Below are 27,240 nucleotides of genomic sequence, written 5' to 3'. Positions count from 1 at the left end.
GCCTCTGATAAGAGGAATCGGACCCCCGGGGGAGCTGGGTACCTTATCATATCTTTCTAAGGAAGGGTGTTTTTTTTTTTTCTTTTTTTTTCTTTTTTTCAGAGCTGGGGACCGAACCCAGGGCCTTGCACTCGCTAGGCAAGCGCTCTACCACTGAGCTAAATCTAAGGAAGGGGTTTTTAACAGCACAACCTTCCGGCCAGGATCTCTAATTTCCAAGCAGTGCGTGTTTCCAGGTGAGAGATCCCAACACCTGGAACTCTGTTAGCAGAGCCTGAGCCATCCCTCTGGGTATCTGTGCACGAGGAGGGGCTTCAGGCACTGTGGCCTCAGCAGCAGTCTGGTCTGGATTCGAGCTCCTGAGTCACTTCTGGCAGAGGTGATGTAATTCAACCCTGACCTGCTCCTACCCCTAGAAACAGGCCCTGGGGAAGGCACATCCATTATCCTTGAAAGGACTTGAAAGGCATAGGACAGACCAAGTTCACATTCTCAGCACAAAGGAAATTCATTTGTCCCAAGGGACAAAGGGCAGGGACTAAGAGACAGAGACAGGAGACAGAGGAGAAGGAGAAGAAGAAGGGACCAGAGAAAAAGAGGAAGGATATTTGCCCTGAGGGACAAAGGCCTGCTCCTGGATATAGGGTCTACAGGCAATGGTGGGTTATAAAGGGGGAAGGGGAAACCCTGGGTTAGAATGGGGTGTTTAATTTTAATTGCACATGCTAATTAAGGAGGCCAAAGAGGGTTTTTTTGTTTGTTTGTTTGGTTGTTTTTTTTTTTTTTTTTTTAATAGCTGGACCTTGGTGGTCAGCCCCAGAGGGAGGAAGTGGCCAAATAAGGGAATAGATCTTGGTGGCCAGCTTTAGGAATGTAATCTAACTGGTTTTTAGAAAGGCAGAAGGGAGGGGGAGAAAGGCGAGGCTGGTCAGAGCCATGTTTGCTATGCTCTGGGCAGCTTCATTTCTCACTTCCCTTCATTTCTCACTGCTACATCCAGAGCTCTCCTGAGGATGGGCTGGCAAGGCAGGGCTGGGCTCTTGCATCAATGGAGGGAAGTGGGGACTCACAGCCCAGAAGCAGCCACTTCCCTTTTTCCCCCACCAACTCTGCTCTCTCTCAGACTCACCTGCTTACCTCACAGGTAGGACAGCAGGAGCAGGGTGTCAGACAGGGGTTCCCTCGCCACCCCACAGGGCAATCTTTCTGAGCTATCTTCTCTGCAGAGTGAGTGGGAAACCGTACTTTATTCTCCAGGGTCCTCCTGTCCAACTCAGTAGTCAGAAGTGTGGTCTCTCAGCGCGACCAAACACCGGGCAGAAACAGCTCCGGGGAGGAAAGAATCACTCTGGCTGATGGTTTCACAGACATTTCTGCCCAATGTGGTGGGAAGTCGCATGGTATTACCAGAGTCTCCTCACATCCTGGAGGACCAGGAAGTAGAGAGCGAGACAGGGCTTGGCTGTATAAACCTTCAAGGCCCACCCCTGGGCTCCCTCGAATACCATTTCCTGGGAGCTCCATGCACAACCTTCCAGAATAGCCCCACCAACTGGAGAGTGTGTGGAGACTAGAGCCCATGGGGGACATAACAGCTACCAGGAAGTCACAGGCCCGCAGAGCATCTTCAGTAACATCACCTGCCTTTTGCAGAGCACCCGGACAATTTGTGCCTCAGACAAACGGGAAGCATTTCATGCACTTACGATTTGGAAAGGGTGACCATACAACATACCCTCAAAACTGATCACACCAACATCATCACTGTCCTTAGACTGGAGGCAGATGGAGACGTGGACTCTAAAGCCCAGGTTTGTTTACCACGCGCTGTGCTATTCCATGTATGATCTTAAAAGCCCTGGGCGGGTTGGGGATTTAGCTCAGTGGTAGAGCGCTTGCCTAGGAAGTGCAAGGCCCTGGGTTCGGTCCCCAGCTCCGGGGGGGGGGGGGGGGGGAGAAAAAGCCTTGGGGAGGGGCACCAACATCACTCGTGTATCATCGTCCGGTCCAGGAGCCTGGGGTTCACTACCAGGTATGGACTGCCCGCCCCGAACTCCCTCTTCTTCCTGGCTCCATTGCTTCCCTAGTGAGAATGTGACAGTCATTCTTAAACAGAGACTTTATCTCATTGGAGGGAAAAAGAACAATATCAAAGCTACTATTCCCTCTATTCCCTGGACTTCTCCGGAAGCCTTTGGCTACCCTGAGACATCCACGACCTGTCATGCAGTTTCCTCCTGTGACTGTGAACAGGTTCAGCATCGCGGGAGGCAGAAAACCCAGACTTCCCTCCGGGAACTGTGATGGATTCAAGTCCAAGGAAGTCCTCCAGCTAAGTCTGTTGTAACTTGGATGTCTGGTCTGGAGCCCCAATCTAAAATCGATGCTTTATTAAAATTTTTATTATCCTCTTCTCTCTCTAACTCTCTCTTCTGTCTCTTTCTTAGTTAGGACCTCTTAGGACTCCTGCATGCTGTAAAATATTCTACCACTGAGCCACGCCCCCAGACCCTCACTGGGGGATTCTAGGCAAGCATTCTACTGCTGAGCCACATCCAAACCTCATTTTAAATTTTGTGACAGTCTCACCAAGTTATTCTGGATAGCTTTGAATGAACTTTGTTGCTCAAGTTGTCCTTGAATTTGGGAATCTCCTGCCTCAGCACCTGCACCAGGCCCAGTTTTAATTTTTTTTTCTTAGCTTTCTACTTTTAAGTAATTATAGACACAGGAAGTTGCAAAGATAGAACATAAAGATGTGTGTGCTAGTCACCCAATGTACGTAATTACAGTAAGATATCCTCAGCAGGGACCACACAGTAGGAAAGTGTGTGTACCGCTCCAGTGTCTTATCTTGCAACTTTAGATGGCTATGACAGTCACACACAGTCAAGATAGAGTCCCTCTGTGACCACTAAGACCCTGCCCTCTTGTGATAAACCCTGATAGTTCAGCCCTCCTTCTCCCTGTCCTGATGCCCTGACAATGGCCCTCTCACCCTGTCCTGACACCCTGACAATGGGTCATCTCATCCTGTCCTGATGTCCTGGCAACGGGTCATCTCACCCTGTCCTGACAGTACTTGAGAGGCTGTGGGGAGAGGACTGTGAGTTCCAGGACAACATGATTGTACATAGCATGTTTCTCAAAACAAACAAAAAACCCCAAAAGAACAACAACAGCAAAACCCAAACAACCAAGCAAATACAATATTCTGTCATATCACTCCCTAACAGTAACTATTTTCCCAGCATTTACAGCATAGTATACGCAGCCAGAGAGGAGTTAAAGCAGACAGGAGCTCAGTGGTCCAGCACCTGCCAAGCACATGCAAGTCGCTGGGGTTGACTCCTAGCACCACAATAAAATAGAACAAAGTAACGAATGAGAATAAACACACCTGAGGCTGTGCATAAGTTCCAGGCGGTGTTTATATAATTGGCTTGAGCTGGCTCAGTTGTCACAGGCATAGCGCCAGCTGGTCTCCACGCAGCTCACTTTGTTTAACCACCCACCCATTGAAGGACATGTTCCTTTCCCCCAGTGTTTGGCTGTCACAAAGAGAGTAGCAGTGAGTAATTTGTTGCACAGGTTTTTGTACACAGGCAAATTGCTTAATTTATTGAGGACAAAAGGCCTAGGATATAATGGCTATGTCAAGGACAGGTACAGTTTGCCCAGTCTTTGAAGAAACTGGCAAACCATTAGCTGGGGTGGCTGTGTCAGTTTACAATTATATCTGCAGGGTATGAATGATCAGGCTCCTGCCCCTCAACAGCAGCTGACACTGCTATCATCGTCACCATCGCCACCATCATCATCTGACATCATCATCATCACAATCACTGTCACCATCATCATCACCATCACCACCATCATCACCATCACCAACCATCGCCATCACCACCATCATCTTCTGACATCATCATTGCAGTCACTGTCACCATCACCCTCATCATCATCACCACCATTATTGCCTGACATTATCAGCATCACAGTCACTGTCACCATCACCATCATCACCATCATCGTAGACAGCAGTGGGGGCCTTGTGATCATAGTCATCATCATCACCATCCAGAGCTTCATGTTTGTCTGTAACCCCAGCCTTTGGAAGGTAGAGTCAGGAGGACCAAGAGTTCAAGGTCATCTTTCCCTATATAGCAAATTTAAAGCCAACCTTGGATAAAAGAAACTATGTTTCTTCTTCTTCCTCCTCCTCCTCTTCCTCTATGATGATGATGATGATGATGATGATGATGATGATGTAGTTGGTTTAGAACTCAAGATCTTTGACCCTCTTGCCACTGTCTGCCAAATGCTGGGATTGCAAATTGTACCTCTAAGGCCAGTCCAACAGCTCAGTGTGTTTTTATTTAAGTTCTTCTGAGACCTTGTTATGGTCCTTGTTAGGATTTGCCCGATGCCTAACGGTGCTGACTGTCCTTCCAGGTGCTTAAATGCCATTGTGCATCCATCCTCCTCAGTGAGAAATTCCACACCATTACCCATTTTCTGACTGGGTTGACTTAATGACTGACTCACCAACCGTACATCAAGCCATTGACAAAGGACACTTCGGTGGTGATTTAGATTTGTTTATGTATCTATTTCCTGTGTGGCTGTCTTGTCTGCATATACATCTGTGTGCCTCATACACATCCGCTGCCCTCGGAAGTCAGAAGAGGGCGTTAGAACTGCGAGGACTAGAGTTGTGAGAGACCACGCAGGTGCTGGGACTAGAACCTTCCTCTGCAAGAGAGGCCAGTGTTCTTAACTGTTACCCTTCTCTCCAGCTCCAGTTCAGTGGTTTAAAGTATATAAATGGAGTTGTGAAACTATCACCACCTCCAGGTTTAGAACACTTGCTCCCCCCACCAACCCAATCTCATGAGCACTTGCTGCTCATTTCCTGTCAGCACCTCTGTGCTGCTCACCCAGCTAACCACTGAATCTGCATTCTGTTTCAACACCCTTTCTCGGGACTTTTCACACCAGTGCCATTGAATCTGTGGCATCAGGTGGTTGGTGTCCTCCCAATAACACGTTCCAAGTTCCTCCATATTGTTTTTACTCTTGCCGTAATTGTCAAGGAATAGTCCACGGTCTGCATTCATGGCATTTTGTTCCTTCCGACGCACTCGATGGACACCTGGGTTACTCCTTTCTGTCCTTTATTAATAATGCTTCCCCGAGCATGTGCTGAGGTTTCTGGGTGAGCATATTTTCACTTCTCAAACAGATCTAGCTGACTCGGGGTAGAGCTGCAGATGGATTTAATGCTTAATCTTTGAGCAACTGTTTGGAAGGAATTTTTTTTTCACATCTACTCTGGCAGTGTATAAAACATCCCATTTTGGCACAGGCACCCAAGCTTTTCGTATGATTATTCCTTTTCGTTTTGGTGGTTGTAATAGGTGTGCCATGGTTATGTCTCATTTGGATTTCCCTAAAGGCTAAATGATGTCAAAGGCCATTCTTTCCTCTCTCTCTCCCCGGTCTCACCTAGCCCATGCTGACCTTGAACTGACTAGAGAATGTAAACTCTGTCCCCACCTTCTGCTTGCTGAGATTTCAGCACACCTACTTTACGCAATGTGGGGAATGAACCTAGCACTGCCTGACCGCTAGGCAGCCGCTCTACCAACTGAACCACATCCCTGCCTTGACATATTTTTATGTGGTTATTTTCTATCTGTAAATCCTCTCTGGTAAAATACCCCTTCATGTTACTGTGTAGCTCTGGGTGGACTGGAACTGGCTATGCAGACCAGGCTAGTCTCAAACTCCCAGAGATCCTGCCTCTGCTTTTCAGCATTAAAGGTGCATGCTATCAGTTTTAAATTGAGTGCTTCTTTCTGTCTGGTTCTGTTAGCAGAAGTAGGGACGGAATGCAGGACTTGTGGGTGACACACAGATGCCCTACATTAACCCAGGCCCTCATTCCTGAATGAAACTTCCTCTTCCTCCTTCCTCTTCTTCTTCCTCCTCCTCCTTTCTCTTCTTCTCCTCCTCCTCCTCCTCCTCTTCTTCTCTCATTATATCCCTACTTCATTTTCTCCTCACTCCACTCATTTCACTCCCCCACCCAACCCCTGCCCAACTCCCCCACCCCAACCCCAATCCCTTCTAAAAAGAGCAGGACTTTCAGGGATATCAAACAAGTTGCAATAAGACTGGGCACAAATTCTCATTTTTCAAGACAGGGTTTCTCTGTGTAGCCCTGGCTGTCCTGGAACTTACTTTGTAGACCATGTTGGCCTTGAACTCAGAGATCTGCCTGCCTCTGCCTCCCAGTGCTGAAACTAAAGGTGTGAACCACCACCATGCCCGGCTCGACTTTCTCTCTCTCATTTTTGAGACAGACCAGTCTCGAACTTGCGATCTTCCTGCTTGAGCCCTGGAGGATTGGGGTTACAGGCCAGCACCACCATGCGTGATCAATCTGCGAACTTGTGGAAAGCCTGTCACCTTCAGCTTCCCAACTGCTGGTATGTAGCTTTGAACAACTATACCAGGCTTACGCTGAGCTTTTAATGCTTAATGTACGTAAGTGTGTGCAGACAAACACTTTCGTATGTAGCCCGGCTGTCCTAGAACCTTCTATGTAGACCAGGCTGCCTTCAACCTTCCAACAATCGCTCCTTTGCTCACCCAGTGCTAGAATAATGGATGAGCACCCTCCTGCCTGGTTGAGAGTTTAAGGAATCCTATTTATTATTTTTATTTATGTGTATGTGCCCATGTGGGTATATGCCACATTCGGGCAGTGCTCCCCCACCTCCCATCACCCCCCACCTCCCATAACCAACCCAACCGCCATCTCCACACCCCAAACCCTGCCCCCTTTCACTGCACCTAAGGTGCTTGATCACATATTGGTGAGAAGTACATGGGCAAGAAATACATCAGGATGTAAGCTTGCCCTTGATTGGATCTGATGGGAAAGATGGCAGCCTTATGAGGTTGCCTCTTTAAGCCTTTGCAAAATGTGACCCATCACCCTTTTCTGGGAACCCAGAAGTGGACCCAGCCGGAGTCCATCATCCTTGCCAGTATTAAATTATAGCTTGCTGCAAATTTGGCTCAAAATTGTAGTAGTCTTATTCTCTCCTGGCGGGATCAACAAAACCCCTGTAATCGGGGTGACAAATGGTTGTGACCCACCATGTGGGTGCTGGGAACTGGATCCAGGTCCTCTTCAGGAGTGTTCTCTTATATAACCACTGAGTCGTCACTGTCTCCTCCCTCTAGCTGCTTCAGTGCTATGTGGTGTGTGGTTTTCTCACCGAAGTGTCATTTGTCCGTTTGCTTTAAGGCTCTTTTTTCTCCCCCTAGAACTTTCTTAAATTTAGAGCTACTTTTAGGAGCTTGACTACGTGTTTTGGAACGATGTTGGAGAATTTATCTTCCTTCACTCGGCTGCCTGAATCTGCATCTGTAGACTGCAGGGATGCTATCAAATTAATAAACTCTGCTACCAATATTTCTTCAAATGCTTTTAGGCTCAGCTGTTTGATCCCCTGGTCTCCAGTTGGAGGCGCTGTTTAGGGAGGCCATGGAACCTGTAAGAGGTGCAACCTTGCCGGAGGGAGCGGGGGTCAGTGGGATTAGGCTTTGAGCATCCAGAACCTCCGGCTTCCAGGTCGTTCTCTCTAGTTGAAGATGCCATTCCTCCGCTTCCTGCTCCGGCCTCCTCCACCATTTGACTTCTCCCTCTGGAACCTCAAGCCAAACCAAACTTCCCGAGTTGCTTCTGGTCCTAGGCCTTCATCAACCGCCACGGAAAGTGATTAAGATGGCTGCCATCTTGCCCCAGCCCCATGAGCATTTTTTCCATAATGGCACCTTTGAAATCTTTGTCGGATGTCTCTTTCCTCTGTTGGCTTGAGATGTCCTTGTCCATGGTACGATGGGTGGTTTTCAGCACTATGAGCACCTGAAGTCTTGTGACCTGCACTTCAGCTGCCATCTCTGGCTAAAGCCATTTTTATTTAACCAATCGTTTTAAATCAAGGAACAAGGTTTTAAAGGTAAGGATTCACTTGTAGGGCCCATTCCTCTAGGGACAGGATTTAGCATTACGATATGCAGCAGCAGACCAAACCTCTCAACAATTCAGAGTTTCTAACTGGCTTGAGCTTTCAGTCTGCTCCTCTGAGCCTTCATGTGCTTCTGAATAAAGCCTGAGAGTTTCACTGTACTTAGCAGAAGAAATAGGGGGAAGGAGAATTGGTCTTTCATATCCTCTACTTTGAAATCTATGGATTCAGCCAAAATATGGATGGAAAATATCATTAGTCCTGGCACTAGGGAGGGAGAGGAAGGCTGATCTCTGTGAGTTAGGGGCAGTCCTAGTGTACACAGCAAGTCCCAGGCCAGCTGGGGCTACTTAGTAATTAGAATCTAGTGTAGATGGGGAGGGGCATCTGAGGCTCCACCCCTCCTGAAAGAGTTCCTGGTTGTTACTTAAAGGTGTACACCACCATGCCCAGAGAGTTTCTCCTTTTCAACCACAGTTCTGGTCAGAGATCAAATCCAGCCCTTTGCAGTTCATTTGTGGAGTTTCTCCACCTTGGTTGTGTCCTGCTATATTACTACTTGTGGGGGAGGCAGTCTGGGGTTAAAAGTAGGTCCTTGCACATATCAGACAAGTGCTCTACACCAAGCCACAGCCCCAGCCCCTCACTGGGGGACTCTAGGCAGAGGCTCTACCACTGAGCCACGCCCCCAGCCCCTCACTGGGGGATTCTAGGCAAGGGCTCTACCACTGAGCCACGCCCCCAGCCCCTCACTGGGGGATTCTAGGCAGGGGCTCTACCACTGAGCCACGCCCCCAGCCCCTCACTGGGGGATTCTAGGCAGGGGCTCTACCACTGAGCTGTGGCCCCAGTTCTCACTGGGGGAGTTGAGGTAGGGAGAAGATGGCTACTCTTCTACCATACTCCCAGGCCCCCATCTTTTACTTCAAGACAGTGTCTCATTAAACTGCTGAAGCTTGTCTTGAAATTACTCTGTAACCCAGAGCCGATCTTGTACTTTTGATCTTCCTGTTTCAACTTCCTATAAGGAAAGTGGTTCTTTTTCCCCCCAGGACACACCCATCACCATCTTCTGCAATTCTTCTTAACTCTTCCTAATTCTTTTTGTGTGCCTAGCTACCCTTGGGCTACTCCCATGTCCAGGATCACACACAGAGCACAGCACCTTAGACAGCTTGAGAAGGGCTACAGTAAAGCCTACTCCTATGTAGAGGGCACATACCATTCACGTCTTCACAGAGAACACTGGAGAAACCAGGAATGTTATAGGCACAGGGGTGTCTCCTCTGCGAGATATCATGTGTACCCTATATATTTTGGTGCTCACTGACCTATCTCAGTTGGAGGCCACACCAGATCCTAGACCCTTATGCTACAGATCCCACCTTCATGGCCACATGGACTTTGACAAGGAGTTCCCTGCCTTTTTGCGGTTCCGTTTTCCTCCGGGTCAGGAGCAACCCCTGAGCTTCTGCACTCATCTTTTCCTGACCAGCAATGACCTTGGAGACATGTTTGTGTAGCACAGTCCCTGGGCCTGCAGAACGGAGGTCAGCTCTGCCCTCATGTTCCCTGCCATCTGTGGAATTTGCATCTCTTTTTTTTTCTTTTCTTTTTTCTTTTTTTCGGAGTTGGGGACCGAACCCAGGGCCTTGGGCTCGCTCGCTAGGCAAGCGCTTTACCGCTGAGCTAAATCCCCAACCCCTGAATTTGCATCTCTCTAGTGGCTGCTGCCTGGTTCTGCCACCAATACACTTACTAATTAGAACACTCGCAGTACAAGTGACCGTTTCAGTCTCAAGACTTTCCCATTTGTAGGGCTGCCAGATGGGACAGTGGGTAAAAGTGGTTGTGGGCAAGCTTGACAACCCAAGTTCGAACCATGGAACCCACATACATGTGGAAGGAGAGAGTTGGCCCCAGGTTGTCCTCTGATCTCTACACAAGCACTGGTGCAAACATACGTACATACACACACACACACACACTCTACACACTCACACAAACACACCATATATACCATACACATACACACACAACACACACACACATACACAATGCAAACACAAACAACTATACCTATAACACATACACAAACACAAACACCAAAACACAAAAACATACAATACAAACACACACAATACCCAAACACACACACTGACAGACCACACACATACACACTCACACACACCACACACATACCACACACAGCACACATGCACAACACACAAACACACACATATAGCACAAGCACATACAACTATACACATGACACACAAACACACACGCAACACACAAAAGCATACAACACACACATACAAACATAACACTTGAACGAACACACACACACACACACACACACATACTCGTGTCTGGGCACCATCACAAATAAATAAAAAGGAAGTAAAAAAGACTTCCAATTCAGCAACTCTTCCTTCCCCAGAGCTCTGGTCCTCCCCTAGCCCATGGAGCTACTAAAGTATCCATGCCCGTGCAAGATCCCCCTGCTCCCGCCTTTGATGGGATTGCCAGTAGTGATAAGATGGTCAGCAAGCTAAAGCCACCTTGGAGAAGACCTGTTCCTTTCCTAGCGGGCTGGAGCTCCAGATCTGGGGAAGAAGGATTGTTGGATAGGATCGTATGTGAGTATTGTGTGTTCAAGTGTGTATTTGTGTATTGTCCGGCTCTAGGAAGACCTGGACAAGTCAGCTTGGAAATTCATCAGACGTGGAAGACACACAAGCCAAGACCTGACTGCAGAGAGTCAATTTGATTCCAGGCTTTAGTTCTCCACTGTGGCCTCTCTTCCCCACCTTTTTACTAGTCTCAGGGGCAGAAGAGGAAGGGGGCGTGGCCAAGCTCGTGAGAGTTTTCTTACTTTGACTCTCTCAGATCGTGCTGGGGATCCTGAAGCTCGAACACAGGGGGAAACAGGTAAAACCATTTTGATCTTTTCTCTCGCTCTCCACAAATAAATACGCGGTGGCCTCTGTGTGCTGGCCACGGAAGGGAACCTGCTGTGTTTTTTCATCTACTTTACAATAGGCACAGACAGACCTCATCTCCAACCCCCCAACCCCTATCCCTCAGCCCCCACCCCCACCCCCTATTCCCCATCCCTGTCTTTCAGCGTTCCCTTTCCGGGCTTTCTGGGTCCTCTGAGGTAGAAGCTGTTGAGTGCCAGGGAGGAAATGATGGAACCAGGACGCTAACCTCGAGGCTCTCAGAAGGTGAGCGGATCATGGGTCTGACTGTATGGCCCTGTTCTATGCCTCTGGACTTAATGACTGTTGCTGCTGCATCCCACTCTACCTCCTCATCCATCCACCCCCAGGCTCAGGTCCCCGCTTCTCATGCTGTATCGGGAGGGTAGGTAGGCAGCTTCACTCTGGAACCACCTGCTTCCTGCTCTGCTAAGGATGCGGCTGGAGGCCCTACGGGACAAGCTTGGTGGTCCGCTGGCACCTGCAGGCTGATTGTTGCTACAACCTTTGCTGTAACAACTCCCACCCCCACCCCCCACCCCCAGCTTGTCAAAGTGTCGGAAAAGATTAAAATAGATCTCACGGCCAAAGAAGCATGGCCACTGCCTAAGTTCATCAGACAGCTTGAAAAGTCCCTAGGTAAAGCCTCCGGTTGAACTCAGCTTTTCCCAAGTGTCTGTTGACCTTGAAGATGTCTCCATGCGCTGCATTCCCTGATCCTGGAAACTAAGATCAGCTCTACCTCAGAGGATCTGCCCCAGCCTCTGCCAGGCCAACCCCCTCAATAGAGGCAGAACCCAGCCCAGCTCTCTCAGCAGCTGAACTAGCTTTCCCCACATGGCCCTGATCACCCAACAGTGCTTACTACCTGTGCCCTGTGGCCGTGGAGATAGATATCTGGAGAGGAGGAGGTGCTAATACTGTGCAAGCTATGGGAAACTTTGGTAGGGTGGGTGTAAGGGAAGGGACACAGCTCTGCTCTGACACCGGAGACACACTCTGTTGGCACATCCTGCAAGATCCCTGGGGACTGACACAGAGATCACAGCTACGTGAACAGAGTTAAATTTAACTCTACATAAAGTGTGGGATGGTGGAGGCCAAGCTCAGTGGGGAGAGAGATACTGGGTATCCGTTGTAAATTCCCTTAAATGCACAGTTAAGTTCTGTCAGGCTAGTGTTATAAAGTACTACTTACTCAGTACCTACTTACAATGGCTTGGGAAGCCAGAGTAGCTTCAAGCTTGTAGTCACAGATCCAGGCTCCCAAATTCTGGGACTTTTAGGTGTACACCACCATGACTGGTCCTATGTATTGCTTCTAAAGCAAGACATTCCCCATGACAATCTGGCTTCTTCCTTTTGGTCAGACCGTGGGTGATCAGACAATGGGAGGTTCTCCCCCTCTCCCCACAATCCTCTGGTAGCAACTGGCTGATGTTAGAAAAGGGATCCCTTGTTCCCTATCAGCACCTGGGGCTCAGGAGGGGTTTGTGCAGACCACTCTCTGTTTCTAAGGCTTTCTAACTTCCTCCAGGTGTTCTGCTTATGTCATACTTCAATATGAGTTTAGTTTTACTTTTTGGTATAGTATTATGGATGGAATCTAGGTCCTTTGCTTGCTAGGCAGGGGCTCTACCACTGAGCCAAGCCCCCAGCTCCTCACTGGGGGATTCTAGGTAGGGGTTCTAGTGCTGAACCCAGCCCCCATTGCCTCCATGGGTGATTCCTGTATCACAGAGATATACCCCCAACCCTCTTTTTATTTTTGTTTTGAGACAAGCATTTTGTTACTTTGACTTGGGCCTGAACTTGCTTTGTAGCCAAGCTGACCTTGGACTTGCAATTGTGTTGCATCAGCCTCTGGAGCACCTGGAATTCCAAGCCGAACTGCCAGGCCTCGATCAGGTTTGTTTCAATGTGATTCCCCTCACTGCCACCCTACCACGCCCCAAGTCTTTCCACTCACTCGGTCTGACTCTATGTATAACTTTGCAATGGTACCCTTCTACCTGAGTCTGGCATTTGAGGCATATAACTGGCAGCACAGAGCCTGAGAGAACAGTTTTAAGAGTTATGAAAGCCATCAAGGTGGCTCAGGGGTTGAATATGCTTGCTGCACAAGCCTGGTCATTCCAGTTGGATTCCTGGGACCCACTTAAAGGTGGAAGGAAAGAGTCAGCTCCACAGAGCTCTCCACAGAGTTGTCCTCTGGCGTCTACACATGCACTTCGGCCTGCACGTGCCTCATACATCAGCTCTGCACTCACCCACATACCAATAATATAAAATAAAAATTTTAAAACATATAAATGGACGGGAGAGAGAGACAGAGGAGAGAAAGCCTGCTTGAAGAAGTACAGTGTACCCAGAAGAGGCTCTATGAGCACCCCAAACCCACATCTCTATCCCATAACCAGGTAGCTACCCCCCAAACTGGAAAAAGGAGCCAGAGTTGAGTGGACAAAGGACAAGCAACAAGATGGTTCAAAGGCAAATTCCTTCTGTTGTTGTGGCTGTTGCTGAAACAGGGTGTCAGAATGCAGCCTACGCTGGCCTCAGACTCCCAGCAATCCTCCTGCCTCAACTTCCCAAATTCCGGAGCTTACAGTCACACACCAACACAACCAGTTTTGCAGACTAACTCTTCTTTTCTTAGATCTCACCCAGACAAGCCATCATGTGTGTCCCCTGCCCGTGGCTCCTCCTGATCCTTGGTAAGTGCTGAGGCCCAGGCTGGGTTTGCAGATAACAGCGGGTGCAGAGAGGGGATGGGCCTAGGGCATCGGAGGGGAACCACAGGGAGGCAGTGTGAAGAGAGAAGGACACTCTGTGCTCCTGCCCCACCGCGTTTCCCCAGTGTCTCCCTCTCCTACTCCTAGTGGAAGTCCCCATCCCCCAGTAACAGCTTCTGACCAGATTTGTGCCTTTAGGACATGTGGCTTCCTTCCGCTCAGCAACTGGATGGTCTGTTGAACATCCCCAAACCCTCTTTGCCTGGGAGGGAGCCTGCATCCAGATTCCTTGCAAGTACAAAGTACCAAAGCCTAGGTCGCGTTTGGACAGCATCCTCCTTTTTCAGAACTATACGTTTGACAACACCACCAGGGATTTCACAGGAAAGGTCCTCTATAACAACACGAAGGCGAGCATAGAGACTGAGCTGTACTTTTCTCAGCAAGACAGAGTAACATTTCTGGGAAACAGATCGAACAATTGTACCCTGAAAATCGACCCGATACATGCCAATGACAGTGGGAAGCTGGGCTTGAGGTTGATCTCAGGGACTGACAAATGGATGGAGCACATTCACCTCAACGTCTCTGGTAAGGCATGGGAAGGCAGCTGACTGTTCTAGCAGTGGCAAAGAGGGATGGGGAAGTGCGGTGTTACCTGATCAGAGTTAGGGTCTCAAACCCTGGAAGAAACAGCTGAGGTGCCTAGTTAAAATATCAAAGAGGGCCCTGCCTCAGGTTCTCCCAGCATTCCTCAGTCCCTACTTGGTACAGAGAGAGTGGTTGACACCTGTTCCCCCCCACCCCCCATCTCTAACCCAACTCTCCAGCCCAAGGGCTGGGCTGCCCCCCATGTCTGCCTCTCCTCCCCCTCCCCCTTCCCTATATAATCCAGCCATCTGGGTAGCCTGCCCCCTCTCTTACCTTTTGCCTTCTTTCCTGGCTGCTACACCTGGTTCCCTTCTCTCCCCTCTTCCTGCCCCTCCTAACCTGGTTCAGGATCATATCCACTCTGGACTCGACTCTCTTCTTTTAAGCTAGGAGAATTAAAGGAATTCTTTTAGGCTAGACGAGGATTGCACGGGGCTCAGAGGTGACCCACAACAGCAGCCAGGGGCCTCTGCCCTAGATAGTATCACCGGTCCACACTGAGCTGTCTGTGCTGGGCCTCTTGACATCTTGGTCTAGTGTGGTGGAGATTTGAGCACTGGGCCTCAGGATCACCCCACTAAAGCAATGTTGTGCTTGGCTGACTCTTAAGTCTGAGGCTGTCAGACACGAGCACGTCACCAATGATTAGCAGTACACGGAGAATTAAACCAATCGATCAAATCAGATCACCCTGGGTGATTCTGAGGTCATTTAGAAATGTAATAGAAGAAGGAAGTGAGAAACCAAGTCAGTGTTAGATACACTCTCCCAGCAGGCTTTGTGTTCCCAAGGCCTTTCAGAGTAGTCAAACTGAACAAAAAGCTAACGATAGTCTTGCAAGGGCTTCCTCTGGGGTGCCACGGGGCAGGATGCCTGAAGCCAGGGGTGAAAGGCCTGTCTGTGTCCCATCCCCAGCAAGCAGGCCTCTCTCTTCTTTCCCCCTAGAGAGACCGTTCCAACCTTACATCCAGCTGCCATCGGAAATCCGGGAATCCCAAAGGGTTTCTCTGACCTGTGGACTGAATTTCACCTGCTTTGGGTATGACATCAGCCTTCGGTGGTCTCTGGACGGGTCCGAGGTCAGCCCTGTCACCTCTTCCATCACCTCCTCCGTTGAGAACGTCTATACAGAGAGCAAGCTCACCTTCCAGCCAAAGTGGACAGACCACGGAAAGAGCATGATGTGCCAAGTCTGGCACTTCTCCCAAGTGCTCTCTGAGAGGACAGTGCGTCTGGATGTTAAGTGTGAGTCTCTGGGTGGGAAGGACGCCACCTGTCACCTTCTTCCTAAATCCTGTCGAGTTGCACCAAGGGTGGGAAAAGCCTGTGTCAGCTGTCGGTCACCTGTTTCTGGGGGTGGCTCAGGCTCTCCATACAGTCTTTTCTGTCAGTCCTAGTCTCAAGACACATTCGTTTTAGCCTTTGCCTTGACCTGAACCTCATTCGGCAACCTAGTGAAGTGGCCTGGAATTGGGCACTCAGGAGGGCAAGGCTACAGAGTAAAACACACTGTCTCAAAAACAAAAGGGCTGGAGATGTACTTCAGCAGTATGGTGCTTACTCAGCACTTCTGAGACCCTGGGCTAATCTCCAGCACCAACCACCCAACCAGTCAATCTGAAGCCACAGCACACTTTGAAGATCACCTCCTTAGGGTTCATTGTTCTCCAAACATGTAAGTTTTTACCTCATTATTTTATGCTTCATTCATTCATTCATCCATTCATTCATTCACTCATTCATTCATTGAATGAATATTTACTGTGGGGCCTGGCATGGTGGAACATACTTTTAAACCCAGCATTCACCAGGCAGAAGTAGGTGGAGCTCTGTGAATTTGAGGCTAGCCTGGTCTGCATAGTGAGATCTAAGCCAATCAGACACTACCTTAAAACAAACAAACAAACAAACAAACAGCCAAGCCTGTGCACTGATTCGGTGCCGGTCTTGTCTTGAATGCCGGTGTAGGCTGAGAACACAGCACTGAGTTAGGTTCTGCCTGTGCGGAGTAACAGTTGCAATGGAGGAAACGCGTAAGAAACATGAATCAAGAAACACAAAGCAGAATTGCTGGGAGGAGATATGTGCATTAAGGAAAAAAAGAGGGCCGGGTAGCTAACTCTTGAGCTTGCCTAGCCAGCCCGATAAAACTCCTTTGAATTTCTTTTACGCTTAGCACTCCGTGATACTACGCCGTTTATTAACTTTTAAAAGATTTTTAAGTTTTTATTTGTATGCGTACGAGTGTTTTGCCTGATTGTATGTCTGTGCACTGACCACAAGAATGGTGTTTGTGGAGGCCAGAAGAGGGTGTTGGATGCCCTGGAACTGGAGTTACAGACAGTTGTGATCCTCTCTGTGGGTGCTGGCAACCTGAGTCTTCTGGAAGAGCAACCAGTGCTCTTAACTGCTGAGCCATCTCTCCAGTCCCATAATATTTTTTTTAAAGTACTTAGGAGAGATGGTTCCATGGTTTAGAGCACCTACTGCTCTTGCAGAGGACCTGAGTTCAAATCCTAGCACCCACACCAGGCAGCAGACGAGAACTCTGTCTCTGCAGGATCTGAGTCCCTCTGACACAGATACACACGATGAAAGGAAAACAAACTTTTTTTTAAAAAAGTACTCGCCTTATAAGAATAGGGACTTGATTTTGAACCCCAGAGCTCACATTTTAAAAGCTGAATGTAAGCAGGGTATGGTGGTGCAGGACTTTAATCCCAGGACTCAGGAGGCAGAGGCAGGTGGATCTCTGAGTATGAGGCCAACCTGGTCTATAGAGCGAGTTCTGGGACAGCCTGGGCTACACTAAGAAACACTGTCTGGAAGAACAAAAGGTCAACAAAAGACTTGAGTGTGGTGGCCTTTGCTTGTCTCAGCTGTGGGGAGGATCCTTGGGACTTGCTGGCCAACGAGTCTGGTATAATTGAGCTCTAGGTCAGTGAGAGACCCGGTTTCAAAAAATGAAAAAACAAGGGGTTGGGGATTTAGCTCAGCGGTAGAGTGCTTGCCTAGCAAGTGCAAGGCCCTGGGTTTGGTCCTCAGCTCCGAAAAAAAGAAAAAAAAATGAAAAAACAAGATGGATGGTTTCTGAAACACAACACCCACAGTTTCCCTCCAACCATATCCACTTGTGCATGTGCATGAACACACAAATACCTCAAAAAAAAAAAAAAGGTAAAAAGAAAGGGGGTTAGGAGGCTGGTGATGGTTAGAGGCTTGTGTGAGGAAGGTGCAGACCTCAGCTGCCGTGAGGGACTAGAACAGGCAGATCCTAAGATCTTAAGAAGAAGGACCAAGTGCAAAGGTCCTGAGGTGAAGCAGTGTACCCATGGCAGAGGCCGAGGACCCGAGAGGAGTGTGGGTCAAGCCTGAGCCTTTCGAGGTAAGAGCGGAAGAAGTATAGAAGGGAGGCCACTGGTCTCCTGGGCTGTACAAGCCCAATGGATAGCTTCAGTGCCAATCTCTGCCGGCAGAGACAATGTGGTCAGGGAACGGACGACTGGGAGCAGGCAGACGGGTGAGGAGCTTGGACAATCACCTGGGTGGACTAAGGAATCACAGATGTGTGCACTGCTATTGTCAGGAAAAAAGTGCAGCCACCAAGCATTCCCTGTCCTCTCTGCAACTGCTTCTCTGTCCCTGCAGACACCCCAAAACTGCAGATCACGGTCAATCCCACAGAGGTCAAGGAGGGCAACTCTGTGACCATGACATGTCAGGTTAACAGCAGCAACCCGAGTCTCAGTACCAAGAAGGTATCCTGGTTCAAGGATGGGAGCTTCCTGAAGGAACAACAGGAACAGGAGGAGCTAACTCTGCATTCAGTGACCAAGGACATGAGAGGGAAATACCAGTGCCGGGCTTCCAACAACATAGGCCAAGGACAGTCCAAAGAAGTGGCACTCACGGTGCTCTGTGAGTTCCCGTGAAGCTGGTGAGGGAGGTATGGAGTTAGCAGGGCCCTCAAGAGATAGCAGAGGCTCAGGTGTCCACGGGACAGGCTCCCCTCACCTGTCCCGTGGCTGCCATACGTTCTTTCAGATCCTCCGGAACCCTCCAAGGTTCACATCTATCCCTCACCGGCTGAAGAGGGACAGTCAGTAGAGCTGATCTGCGACTCACTGGCCAGTCCAAGAGCAACAAACTACACCTGGTATCACAATGGGGAAATGGTACCCGGAGCCAGCCATGAGAAGCTCCAGATCTCTAATGTCTCCTTGTGGCATGCTGGGAAATACTCTTGCTTGGCAGAGAACCGTCTGGGTTGTGGAAAGATAGAACAGGAAGCTGAGCTGGATGTCCACTGTGAGCAGCCGACTGACTTCTTGATTTTGGAGGAAAGGGGGAAATGGAGAAGGAAGGCAAATAGGGTGTAGGGGTGAGGGGTTGTGGGAGTAAGGAGGTGTAGTGGGTGTTGGAGGTAGGGTGAGGGGGTATTCAATGTAGAGGGTGTTGGGTTTGGGGGTACAGGGGGTATTGGGTGTGGGGGTGAGGGGTGTAGGGTATAGAGGTGTTGGGTGTGGGGTGTAGGGGTGTTGGGGTGGGGATGGAGGGGGTGTCTGTTGTGGAGGTATGAAGGTGTTGGAAAGACAAGCAAACAGGCTCCTGGTGCTTCACCGCTGCCTTCTAGACACTGACCGAGAGCCTCAGCTTACGGTAGTTACTTAGTAGATGTTTGTTGAATGGCTTTCACCAGCCTGGTGGCCCAGATCTGTCATCCCAGCTACTGGGGAAGCTGAGACTAAAGGATCACAAATGTGAGGCCTGCCTGGGCTGCAGAGAAACTTCAAGGCCAGCTTAGGCAACTTAGTAAACCTGGCTCAAAAGTAGAAAGTGGACCAGAGATGTAGCTCAATGACAGAATACTATCCTACAATGTTCCAATAAGAGACTGGGAGCGTAGCTCAGCAACCAAACATTAGTCTAGAATCCCCAGTGAGGGGCTGGGGGCGTGGCTCAGTGGTAGAGCCCCTGCCTAGAATCCCCCAGTGAGGGACTGGGGGCGTGGCTCAGTATAGGATACTTAGCATACATGAAGCTCTGGATTCAATCCCCAACTGCATAAAAGAAACAAATGTAGCAACACTTACACAAACGCTCTCAGCCCTGAAGGTACAAAGGCAGGAGGATCATAAATTCAAGGTCATCTTGGCTCTGTAACAAGTTCAAGGCCTACCTGGGCTATGTGAGACCCTGCCTACTACTAGGATTACCCAGTCAGGGGCATGGAGACATAGCATTAGTAGGCAACGGGCAAGGCCCTGAAGAAGTCCTGAGCGATCTGAGAGCCAGAGGGACTGTGTCATCCTTCTGCCCCACTGTTTGGCATTCCTTAGCACTTCACAGCTTGCTTTGGAGCTGCTTCCAAGACACAGACTTGTTTGTCGGGCACCTAATGGCTTGAATACAGACAGGGTCCTCCCACCCCCCCCCATATTCTGAATGTCTGGACATCTGGACAGCAGTAGCTAAGTCTCATGCCACTCTAAGGGTATCCTTTGGGAGGATTCTGGAAGGCTAGGCGCCCAACTTGATGGGGGCCTACAAGTCACAGTCACACAGCTTTAACCGGCATGGGCTCTGGCAGTGTGCCTCACAGCTGCAAGAGGGAGTAGGAGAGGACTGATTCAGGGACAGTGTGAAAAGGCTCTGTGAGAAACAGTCTTGCGACTGGCCCAGGGTGGTTCAAGTCAGCCATTTCAGCTATTCAGGGGGCTCAGGGGGGGATAGTCACAAGTTCAAGGCCGACCTGTGCAAGTTTACAAAACCCTGACTCAAAAATAAAAGGTTAAAAAGAAAAACAGGTTAGGGGTAGTGTAGTGGTACGGGGCAAGAGCATGGGTGTGACTTCTGGTGCTTGCAGAGGGAAAGAAAAGTAACCATTCTTCAATCACCTCTCCGTTTTACCCTAAGATGTTCCCAAGGCGGTAACCACAGTGATTCAAAGCGTCACACCAATTCGGGAAGGAGACAGCGTGACCCTAGACTGTAGATACAACTCCAGCAATCCAGAGGTCACCAAGTATGAATGGAGTCCTCAAGGTTCTGGGAGCGAGGTCACACCTGGAGTGCTAAGGATTCAGAAAGCGACATGGGATTCCCCGCCCATCAAATGTGCTGCCTGTAACTACAAGTGCTCGTGGTCCTTCCCTGTCAGCCTGAATGTCCACTGTGAGTGACAGGGATGTCCAGTAGGTGGTCACATTGAGATATGTGGATGGGAGAGTGAGGGAATGGGGACCTGGACCACAGGCCACAAGAGAGGATTGAGGGAGGACACATAGGGCTCCGGGCCAAGGAGATGGGAAGTCCTAATGAGGGAAACAGGAAGCTTTGGGGACATCAAGGTAGGAAGAGAGCCAAAACATCACCTGAGGCTGTGGCCCTGCAGATGCCCCCAGAGCCGTGAAGATACTGAAGGTGAGCCCCGCATCGGAGATCCACGCTGGGCAGCATGTCCTCCTCCAATGTGACTTCTCAGGGAGCTTCCCCACAGAGGTCCGCTTCTTCTGGAAGAAGAATGGGAATCTCGTGCAGGAAGGGAGATACCTGAACTTCAGCTCCATCTCTCCAGAAGATTCTGGAAATTATAACTGCATGGTCAGAAACTCCATCGGAGAGACCTCGTCACAGGCCTGGAGCCTGCAAGTGCTGTGTGAGTGGCAGACTTGGGGACTAGACGTGAAGATGGTGAGGTGACCCGCTGCCCTGGCCTGACTTGGGTTCTCCTTTACAGATGCTCCTCGGAGGCTGCGTGTGTCCATCAGCCCTGGGGACAGCGTGATGGAGGGGAAGAAGGCCACCTTGTCCTGTGAGAGTGATGCCCACCCGCCCGTCTTCAAGTATATCTGGTTTGACGCCAATGACCAAGACCTCCACTTCTCGGGCCAGAAACTGAGGCTGGAACCCCTGAGAGTTCAACACACGGGTTCCTACCGCTGCCAAGGGATCAACGAGCTAGGCACGGGAAAGTCACCACCCAGCACCCTCACGGTTTACTGTAAGTGCCCCCTGCCATCTTTCCTTGGGTTCCTCTCCTGTCCCGGGAGCTGCAGTCCACTCCCTCTTCCTTCTCCTGTGTCCAGCCCAGGCACACCCTGTGACCAGTAGCTCCTGAGTGGAAAGTCCCCCATCACCCAGTCCTGCTGTACGGACCTGTCTTCCTCCACACGACAATCTTGCCCTTGGTGGATAAGACCCTTAGTTCTTTTCTTTTTGATTTTTTTGTTTTTGTTTGTTTTTCAAGGCAAGGTTTCTCTGTGCAGTCCTGACTATCCCAGAACTTGCTCTGTAGACCAGGCTTCCCCGGAACTCACAGAGATCTGCCTGCCTCTGCCTCCCAAGTTCTGGGTCTAAAGAGATTTGCCACCACCACCAGCTAAGATCCTTATTTCTTATCTCTTGATATTTTAGTGTTTTAAACAAGATAATACAAGTATGTGTTTGTTTTTTTTGTTGTTGTTATTGTTTTTTTGGTTGTTGTTGGTTTTTTTTTTTTTTTTAATGTTCTCAAGCACAAAAAGGAAGCTGAAAAGGGCATTGAGAGGTCGGAGTGGCAGTATCGTGGGAAGGCCAGGGCCAGCCTGGGCTATGTAGAAAACAAAAAAAACAATCCTGTCTACAAAACCCACCTACACTCTTCTTATTTGTTTGAGATAAGGGTCTTGCTATGTAGCCCAGGTTGGCCTTGAACCCCAGGCTCAGCCTCCCCCGGGGATGTTGGGATGATAGATAGGCGTCACCATGGACAGTTTATGCCTTCCCTCTTTCAAATGACGGTAGCCCATCCCATATCCTTAGCACCCTCTTCAAGGTAGAGGGGTGCCAAAACCCTTGCGTGGGCACACCTGAAAGGACAAGATAGGGAGCTGGGTCTGCCTAGGCGCTCTTTAAGTTTTGACCATCTGATCAAATGGCTCTCGGGGCTGCATGGTAGCGACAAAGGGAGGGTGATGGGCCTTGCGTGAGAGCTTGCATGGTGGTGTCTTGCTAGAGGCGAAGATTTGTCTCTTCTCTCCTATCAGGGGTGGGGAGACAGGGACCGCTTCTCCATCCCCTACTATATCACTCTCCATATGTGGAGATCTGTAGGCAAGAAGGACCAGGCTTCACGAAGGGAGAAGGGCAGGATGTTCTCTGTCCGTCTTCACAAGGCAGAGTGGGCCTGTTTACCTTTCTTCACCAGACAGCCCAGAGACCATCGGCAAGCGGGTCGCCTTGGGACTAGGGTTCTGCCTGGCTATCTGCATCCTGGCCATCTGGGGGATGAAAATCCAGAAAAAGTGAGCCCTGTCTACTGCCCCCTCCTTCTTCCTGCACCCTCCCCACAGCCCAAAGCCTGCCAGGGTCATCCCCACCCCGCCCTCACCCCCTCAACCCTTAGATGGAAGCACAACCGGAGCCAGCAGGGGCCTCAGGACAATTCCAGTGGCCAGAGCTTTTTTGTGAGGAACAAAAAGGTAAGACTGAAAGAACCAGAATTGGGGCCCATCTAAGGCCAGTGGGAGAGTTCCACCGCAAACCTCCAAGCACAGAGACCCCTCCCTTCCAGGGAGTAGTTAGTTCCCGGAGCAACTGCAAGCCAAACTGTCAAACAAAGCCACCTGTGACTCCCAGCTGACCTCCCCTTGACTCCCAACCATCCCCCCTGGAAAGTCCAGGACAGTCCACTGACCTCGAGTCAGCTTGGAGGCCACTTTACCCCATCAATAACACCCTGCCTAGTTACCGACTGTTTGAATTCTGCCCCAATTGTTTGCAACTCCCTGTCAGAGTCTGCTCGGGGTCGTCTCCCCTTGAAGTGGGAGGACCCCAACATGTCAGAATTAAACTCCTCTTGCTTTTGCATCCATCACTGTCTCCGTGAGTCTCATTCAAGAGGTCCCGGAAGAGGTTCAATTCGGACCTCACAAGACAAGAGGAAGATGAGACCCAGGGTAGCCCTAAAGACAACAGAAGAGAAACATGCACGAGGACACAGAGGCACCTGCAGCCTCAGTGTTGGAGAAGATGAGGCAGGGCCAATTTGAGGCCAGCCTGGCTTGTATAGTGCACTGTTAAGATTCTTTTGGGGAGGGGTTGGGGATTTAGCTCAGTGGTAGAGCGCTTGCCTAGCAAGCGCAAGGCCCTGGGTTCGGTCCCCAGCTCTGAAAAAAAGAAAAAAGAAAAAAAAATTCTTTTGGGGAAAAAAAAGCCTCCAGAGAATTGTTGGGGTCAAAGGCCATGGGCAAGGCATGGGGTCAGGGAAGAAAGACACAGCTTCAACCTTGCATCTTCCAGGCTAGAAGGACCCGTCTCACAGAAGGCCCCCAGTCCCAGGGATGCTACAATCTGGCGATGGATGACACCGTTAGTTATGCTGTCTTGCGCTTTCCAGAGAGTGACACGCACGGCGCTGGGTACAGTTTGGTAGCTGTAACTCCCGAGGGGCATGGGAGGAAAACCTTGTGTCCCAGTCTGCCCTCTTTGTGCCAGGCCTGTGCCAGGCCCCACTGTCCACTCATTCCCTCATTCTTGCTGCATGGTGAGGTAACAGGCCTCAGAAGGGACCCGTGTCTTTAACTCAGAAGCTGGTGTCCCGAGGCAGGCTGCATCGAGAGTTGACTGTGTTGTAGTACATTCGCACAGCCATTTTCACTAGCTGCTACTATGGTGCTGTGCACATAAGAGAAGAGGTGTTTTCCCCTAAGGGGCTGGGGTTGCGGGAAAACTCACGGGTAGCCATCTCCTTTCTCTCAGAGGTGCAAGGAGCCCAGCAACACAGGGTCCTCCTCCAAACGACGATGACACAGTCACTTACTCGGTGCTACAGAAGCGGAATATGGTAAGAGGGCAGAGCTACGGAAAGTGGGGGGCCCTGGGGTCTCAATTGAGAGCCAGTCATGGGACACACATGACAGACAATGAAGTTGGGAAAACAGCAGCAGTCCTAAGTCTGTTTTCCATTGCTATACTTGACTGCCCAAGACCCCATGGTTTATAATGGAAAGAGATTTATTTTGGCTCATGGCTGGTTCTGGGAATCTAAGGCCAGGGAGCTGTATGTGGTGATAGCAGACCCCTGAGGCGACACAAAGTATTCACAACTGGGGCATATGTCACAGAGAACTCAAGTTCCTAAAACAGTCTCTGCCTTGATTATCTATTAATCTATCTATATAGTTACCTCCCATAGAGCCCACAGTTTATACATTTCCAACACATGAAACCCAGGGAACGGGCTGGAGAGATGGCTCAGTGGTTAAGAGCACTGACTGCTCTTCAGAGGACCTTAGTTCAATTCCCAGAAACCACCCGGTGATTCACAACCATCTGTAATGGGATCCGATGCCCGTTCTGGTGTGTCTGAGGACAGTGATGGTATATTCACATAAAATAAATAAAATTAAAAAAAAAAAGAAACCCAGGGGACACACTCACACCCCATAGTTGCTCAGGCAGAGGGCAAAAGTAGGAGCCTGGACAGGTACCTGAGTATCTAAGAGGCACAGCATAACCATTTGTAGACCAGATGACCCCATTTGGACAATGGAGACCCAGTGGGAGGGCTTGAAAGAGAACGGAGGGAGGCTGGTCACCACAAGGCCTGGCTTACCTTCACGTGTTTTGCAGGGTGACTATGAGAATGTGAGTCCAAACTGCCCCGAGGATGAGAGCATCCATTACTCAGAGCTGGTTCAGTTTGGGGCTGGGAAGCGGCCCCAGGCAAAGGAAGACGTAGACTATGTGACCCTCAAGCACTGAGGTGGGTAGTAGCTGCAGTGGCAGGTTCTGGAGCCTAAAGAAGACTACAACGTCTTCAGCTGCTGCGGCTCAGCTGCTAAGAGACAGGCAGCTCCCCACATGGTCATCTAAAAACCTGCGCATGCCCACACGGTCATCTAAAAACCTGCGCATGCCCACACGGTCATCTAAAAACCTGCGCCCGGCCAGACCTAGCGGCTGGCCCAACACTGTGTAGCACCTGTTTCTCCAACCCCAGGCACCACCGCCATCTTCTTCATTCCAAGCCTCCTCATCTGGACGACGTGTTCCTGCTGTGATCCGCTGGGACCCTCATTAACATTTCTTCTTCTCTGACCCCTTGATACTCCACCCCACTCATTAATCTTACTACCCACTTCCTGGCCCTGGGGAGAAATCCCCCAGGAAGTGCAGAAATATGGAAGCAAGAGGCACTGTCCCCAGCTGGTTTTTCTCCTACAAAGATGTCTCTGAGTAAGTCGAACCTTCTGTGGAGATCATGCCTTCCCTCAGGGGTACTGGACGCTGAGCAGACAGAACGGCATAGAAATATATATATATATATATATATATATATATATATATATATATATATATATTTTTTTTTTCACTAAATGCTTCGTATTAAAAATGGCACGGCTGCCACACGAACTCTTTTGTGTTGGTGATTGGTGTGATTATACCGGAAACCTGGAGGTGGGAATGGCTTCTTGAAGCCTATAGGGAGTGGAAGAGACTCTGGGTAATCTCATGATCTAATCAGCTCATAGGGGCACCATTGTCTTGCGGTGTTGGTATTCAACTTAGGGCTTCACGAATGCCAGGCGTGACGGTTTGACCATGCTTGGCCTAGAGAGTGGCACTACTAGGAGGTGTGGCCCTGTTGGAGTAGGGTTGCCATTGTGGGCGTGGGCTTTAGCCAGTCTTTTCCTAGCAGCCTTCAGATGAAGAGGTAGAACTCTCAGTTCCTCCTGCATCATGCCTGCCTGGATGCTGCCATGCTCCTGCCTTGATAATGGACTGAACCTCTGAAACTGTAGGCCAGCCCCAATTAAATGTTGTCCTTATAAGAGTTGTCTTGGTCATGGCGTCTGTTCACAGCAGTAAAACCCTAAGTAAGACACGGAGTAAGTACTCTGGAGCCACATCTTCCTCACTTGAGGTAGGCAGATGCTCTGCCCCTCACTGGGGGATTCTACTTCTACTACTGAGCCATACTGAAGGCCTCCTATTTATTGTTGAAAGGAAAATTATACAGATTTAAGGTTTAAAAATATGAAGTTAAAAGAGTATGTTTCAAAATTCACAACCTCAGGACTAAACACTGTGAAAAGCAAGTCCAGGCAGCCCCGCCCTGCCGCTAGAACTAACAGACCAGAAAAGAAAAGGAATGCAGAACAGACCAGGAGTACCAGATCTGACTCACAGGCCACCTGGCAGGAAGAGATAAGCCTCCAGCCCCCGACATCCAGGACGCCCCAAACCTGCCAATGTGTGTAGCTATACCTTATTACCTCATCATGTGAAATAGCCAATCATATGTGAACATGTCTATGTGCCTCGTTTGAATCCACCAATCCCCGTAACTATGCATCTGCTTCTGTACGCCCGCTTCTGCTTCCCCAATCCCTATAAAAGCCCCATGCTGGAGCTGCTGGGCACGCAAGTCCTCCGAAGAGACTGTGTGCCCGCAGGTACCTGTGTTTTCCAATAAACCCTCTTGCTGATTGCATCCGAGTGGACTCGGCTCGGTCATTTCCCTCCTGAGGGAAAGGTCCTCTCCAGGGGTCTTTCATTGTGAAACAGTATCTTAGTTCACTCTGCAGCTCAGGCAGGCCTTGAACTTAGAATCTCCTGCCGGAGCCTCCCAAGTAGCTGGATGATATGCCTGCGCCACGGGAGACGTTAGTTTTGTTTCTAGGAGAGCATAGTGGCCTGCAGCCGGGGCGAGTATTAGTGCACGTCCTGACTCTCCTGTTTACCCAGCTGAGTGATCTTGGCCAGAGCTTTCCGGACATGACTGAGCCTCGGTTTCTGCAAGATGGAGATGTTGTTATTCTCTTCCACATATGTGGCTCAAGG

At 49.7% G+C, this 27,240-nt stretch overlaps 1 protein-coding gene across 9 annotated transcripts; it reads left to right on the top strand.

Moving 5' to 3' along the window:
• The first annotated feature begins 244 nt into the window (after positions 1-244).
• Cd22 (CD22 molecule) lies at positions 245-26,890 on the top strand. 9 transcript variants are annotated; one of them, XM_063261594.1, is made up of 19 exons: positions 245-659; positions 1,654-1,811; positions 2,254-6,491; positions 10,733-10,976; positions 11,173-11,272; positions 12,850-12,934; positions 13,686-13,743; positions 13,960-14,352; positions 15,358-15,657; positions 18,061-18,330; positions 18,457-18,720; positions 20,329-20,586; positions 20,807-21,070; positions 21,152-21,415; positions 22,601-22,697; positions 22,799-22,874; positions 23,695-23,813; positions 24,154-24,238; positions 25,027-26,890. In XM_063261594.1, exons 7-19 carry the CDS (start codon positions 13,707-13,709, stop codon positions 25,156-25,158), a joined length of 2,559 nt encoding a protein of 852 aa, XP_063117664.1. In that variant the 5' UTR covers positions 245-659; positions 1,654-1,811; positions 2,254-6,491; positions 10,733-10,976; positions 11,173-11,272; positions 12,850-12,934; positions 13,686-13,706; the 3' UTR covers positions 25,159-26,890.
• Positions 26,891-27,240: the final 350 nt, after the last annotated feature.

Source organism: Rattus norvegicus, chromosome 1 (assembly GCF_036323735.1).
Source record: "Rattus norvegicus strain BN/NHsdMcwi chromosome 1, GRCr8, whole genome shotgun sequence".
Lineage (NCBI taxonomy): Eukaryota > Metazoa > Chordata > Mammalia > Rodentia > Muridae > Rattus > Rattus norvegicus.
This window is presented reverse-complemented; position numbering and strand designations above follow the sequence as displayed.

What these genes read in the sequence shown, in the direction of transcription:
- Cd22 (XM_063261594.1), top strand. Translation starts at nt 13,707, where the DNA reads ATGTGTGTCCCCTGCCCGTGGCTCCTCCTGATCCTTG. An exon ending in TTTTTGTGAGGAACAAAAAG is followed by an intron (nt 22,875 to 23,694) that starts GTAAGACTGAAA and finishes TGCATCTTCCAG; the next exon opens with GCTAGAAGGACCCGTCTCAC. An exon ending in AGTGACACGCACGGCGCTGG is followed by an intron (nt 23,814 to 24,153) that starts GTACAGTTTGGT and finishes CCTTTCTCTCAG; the next exon opens with AGGTGCAAGGAGCCCAGCAA.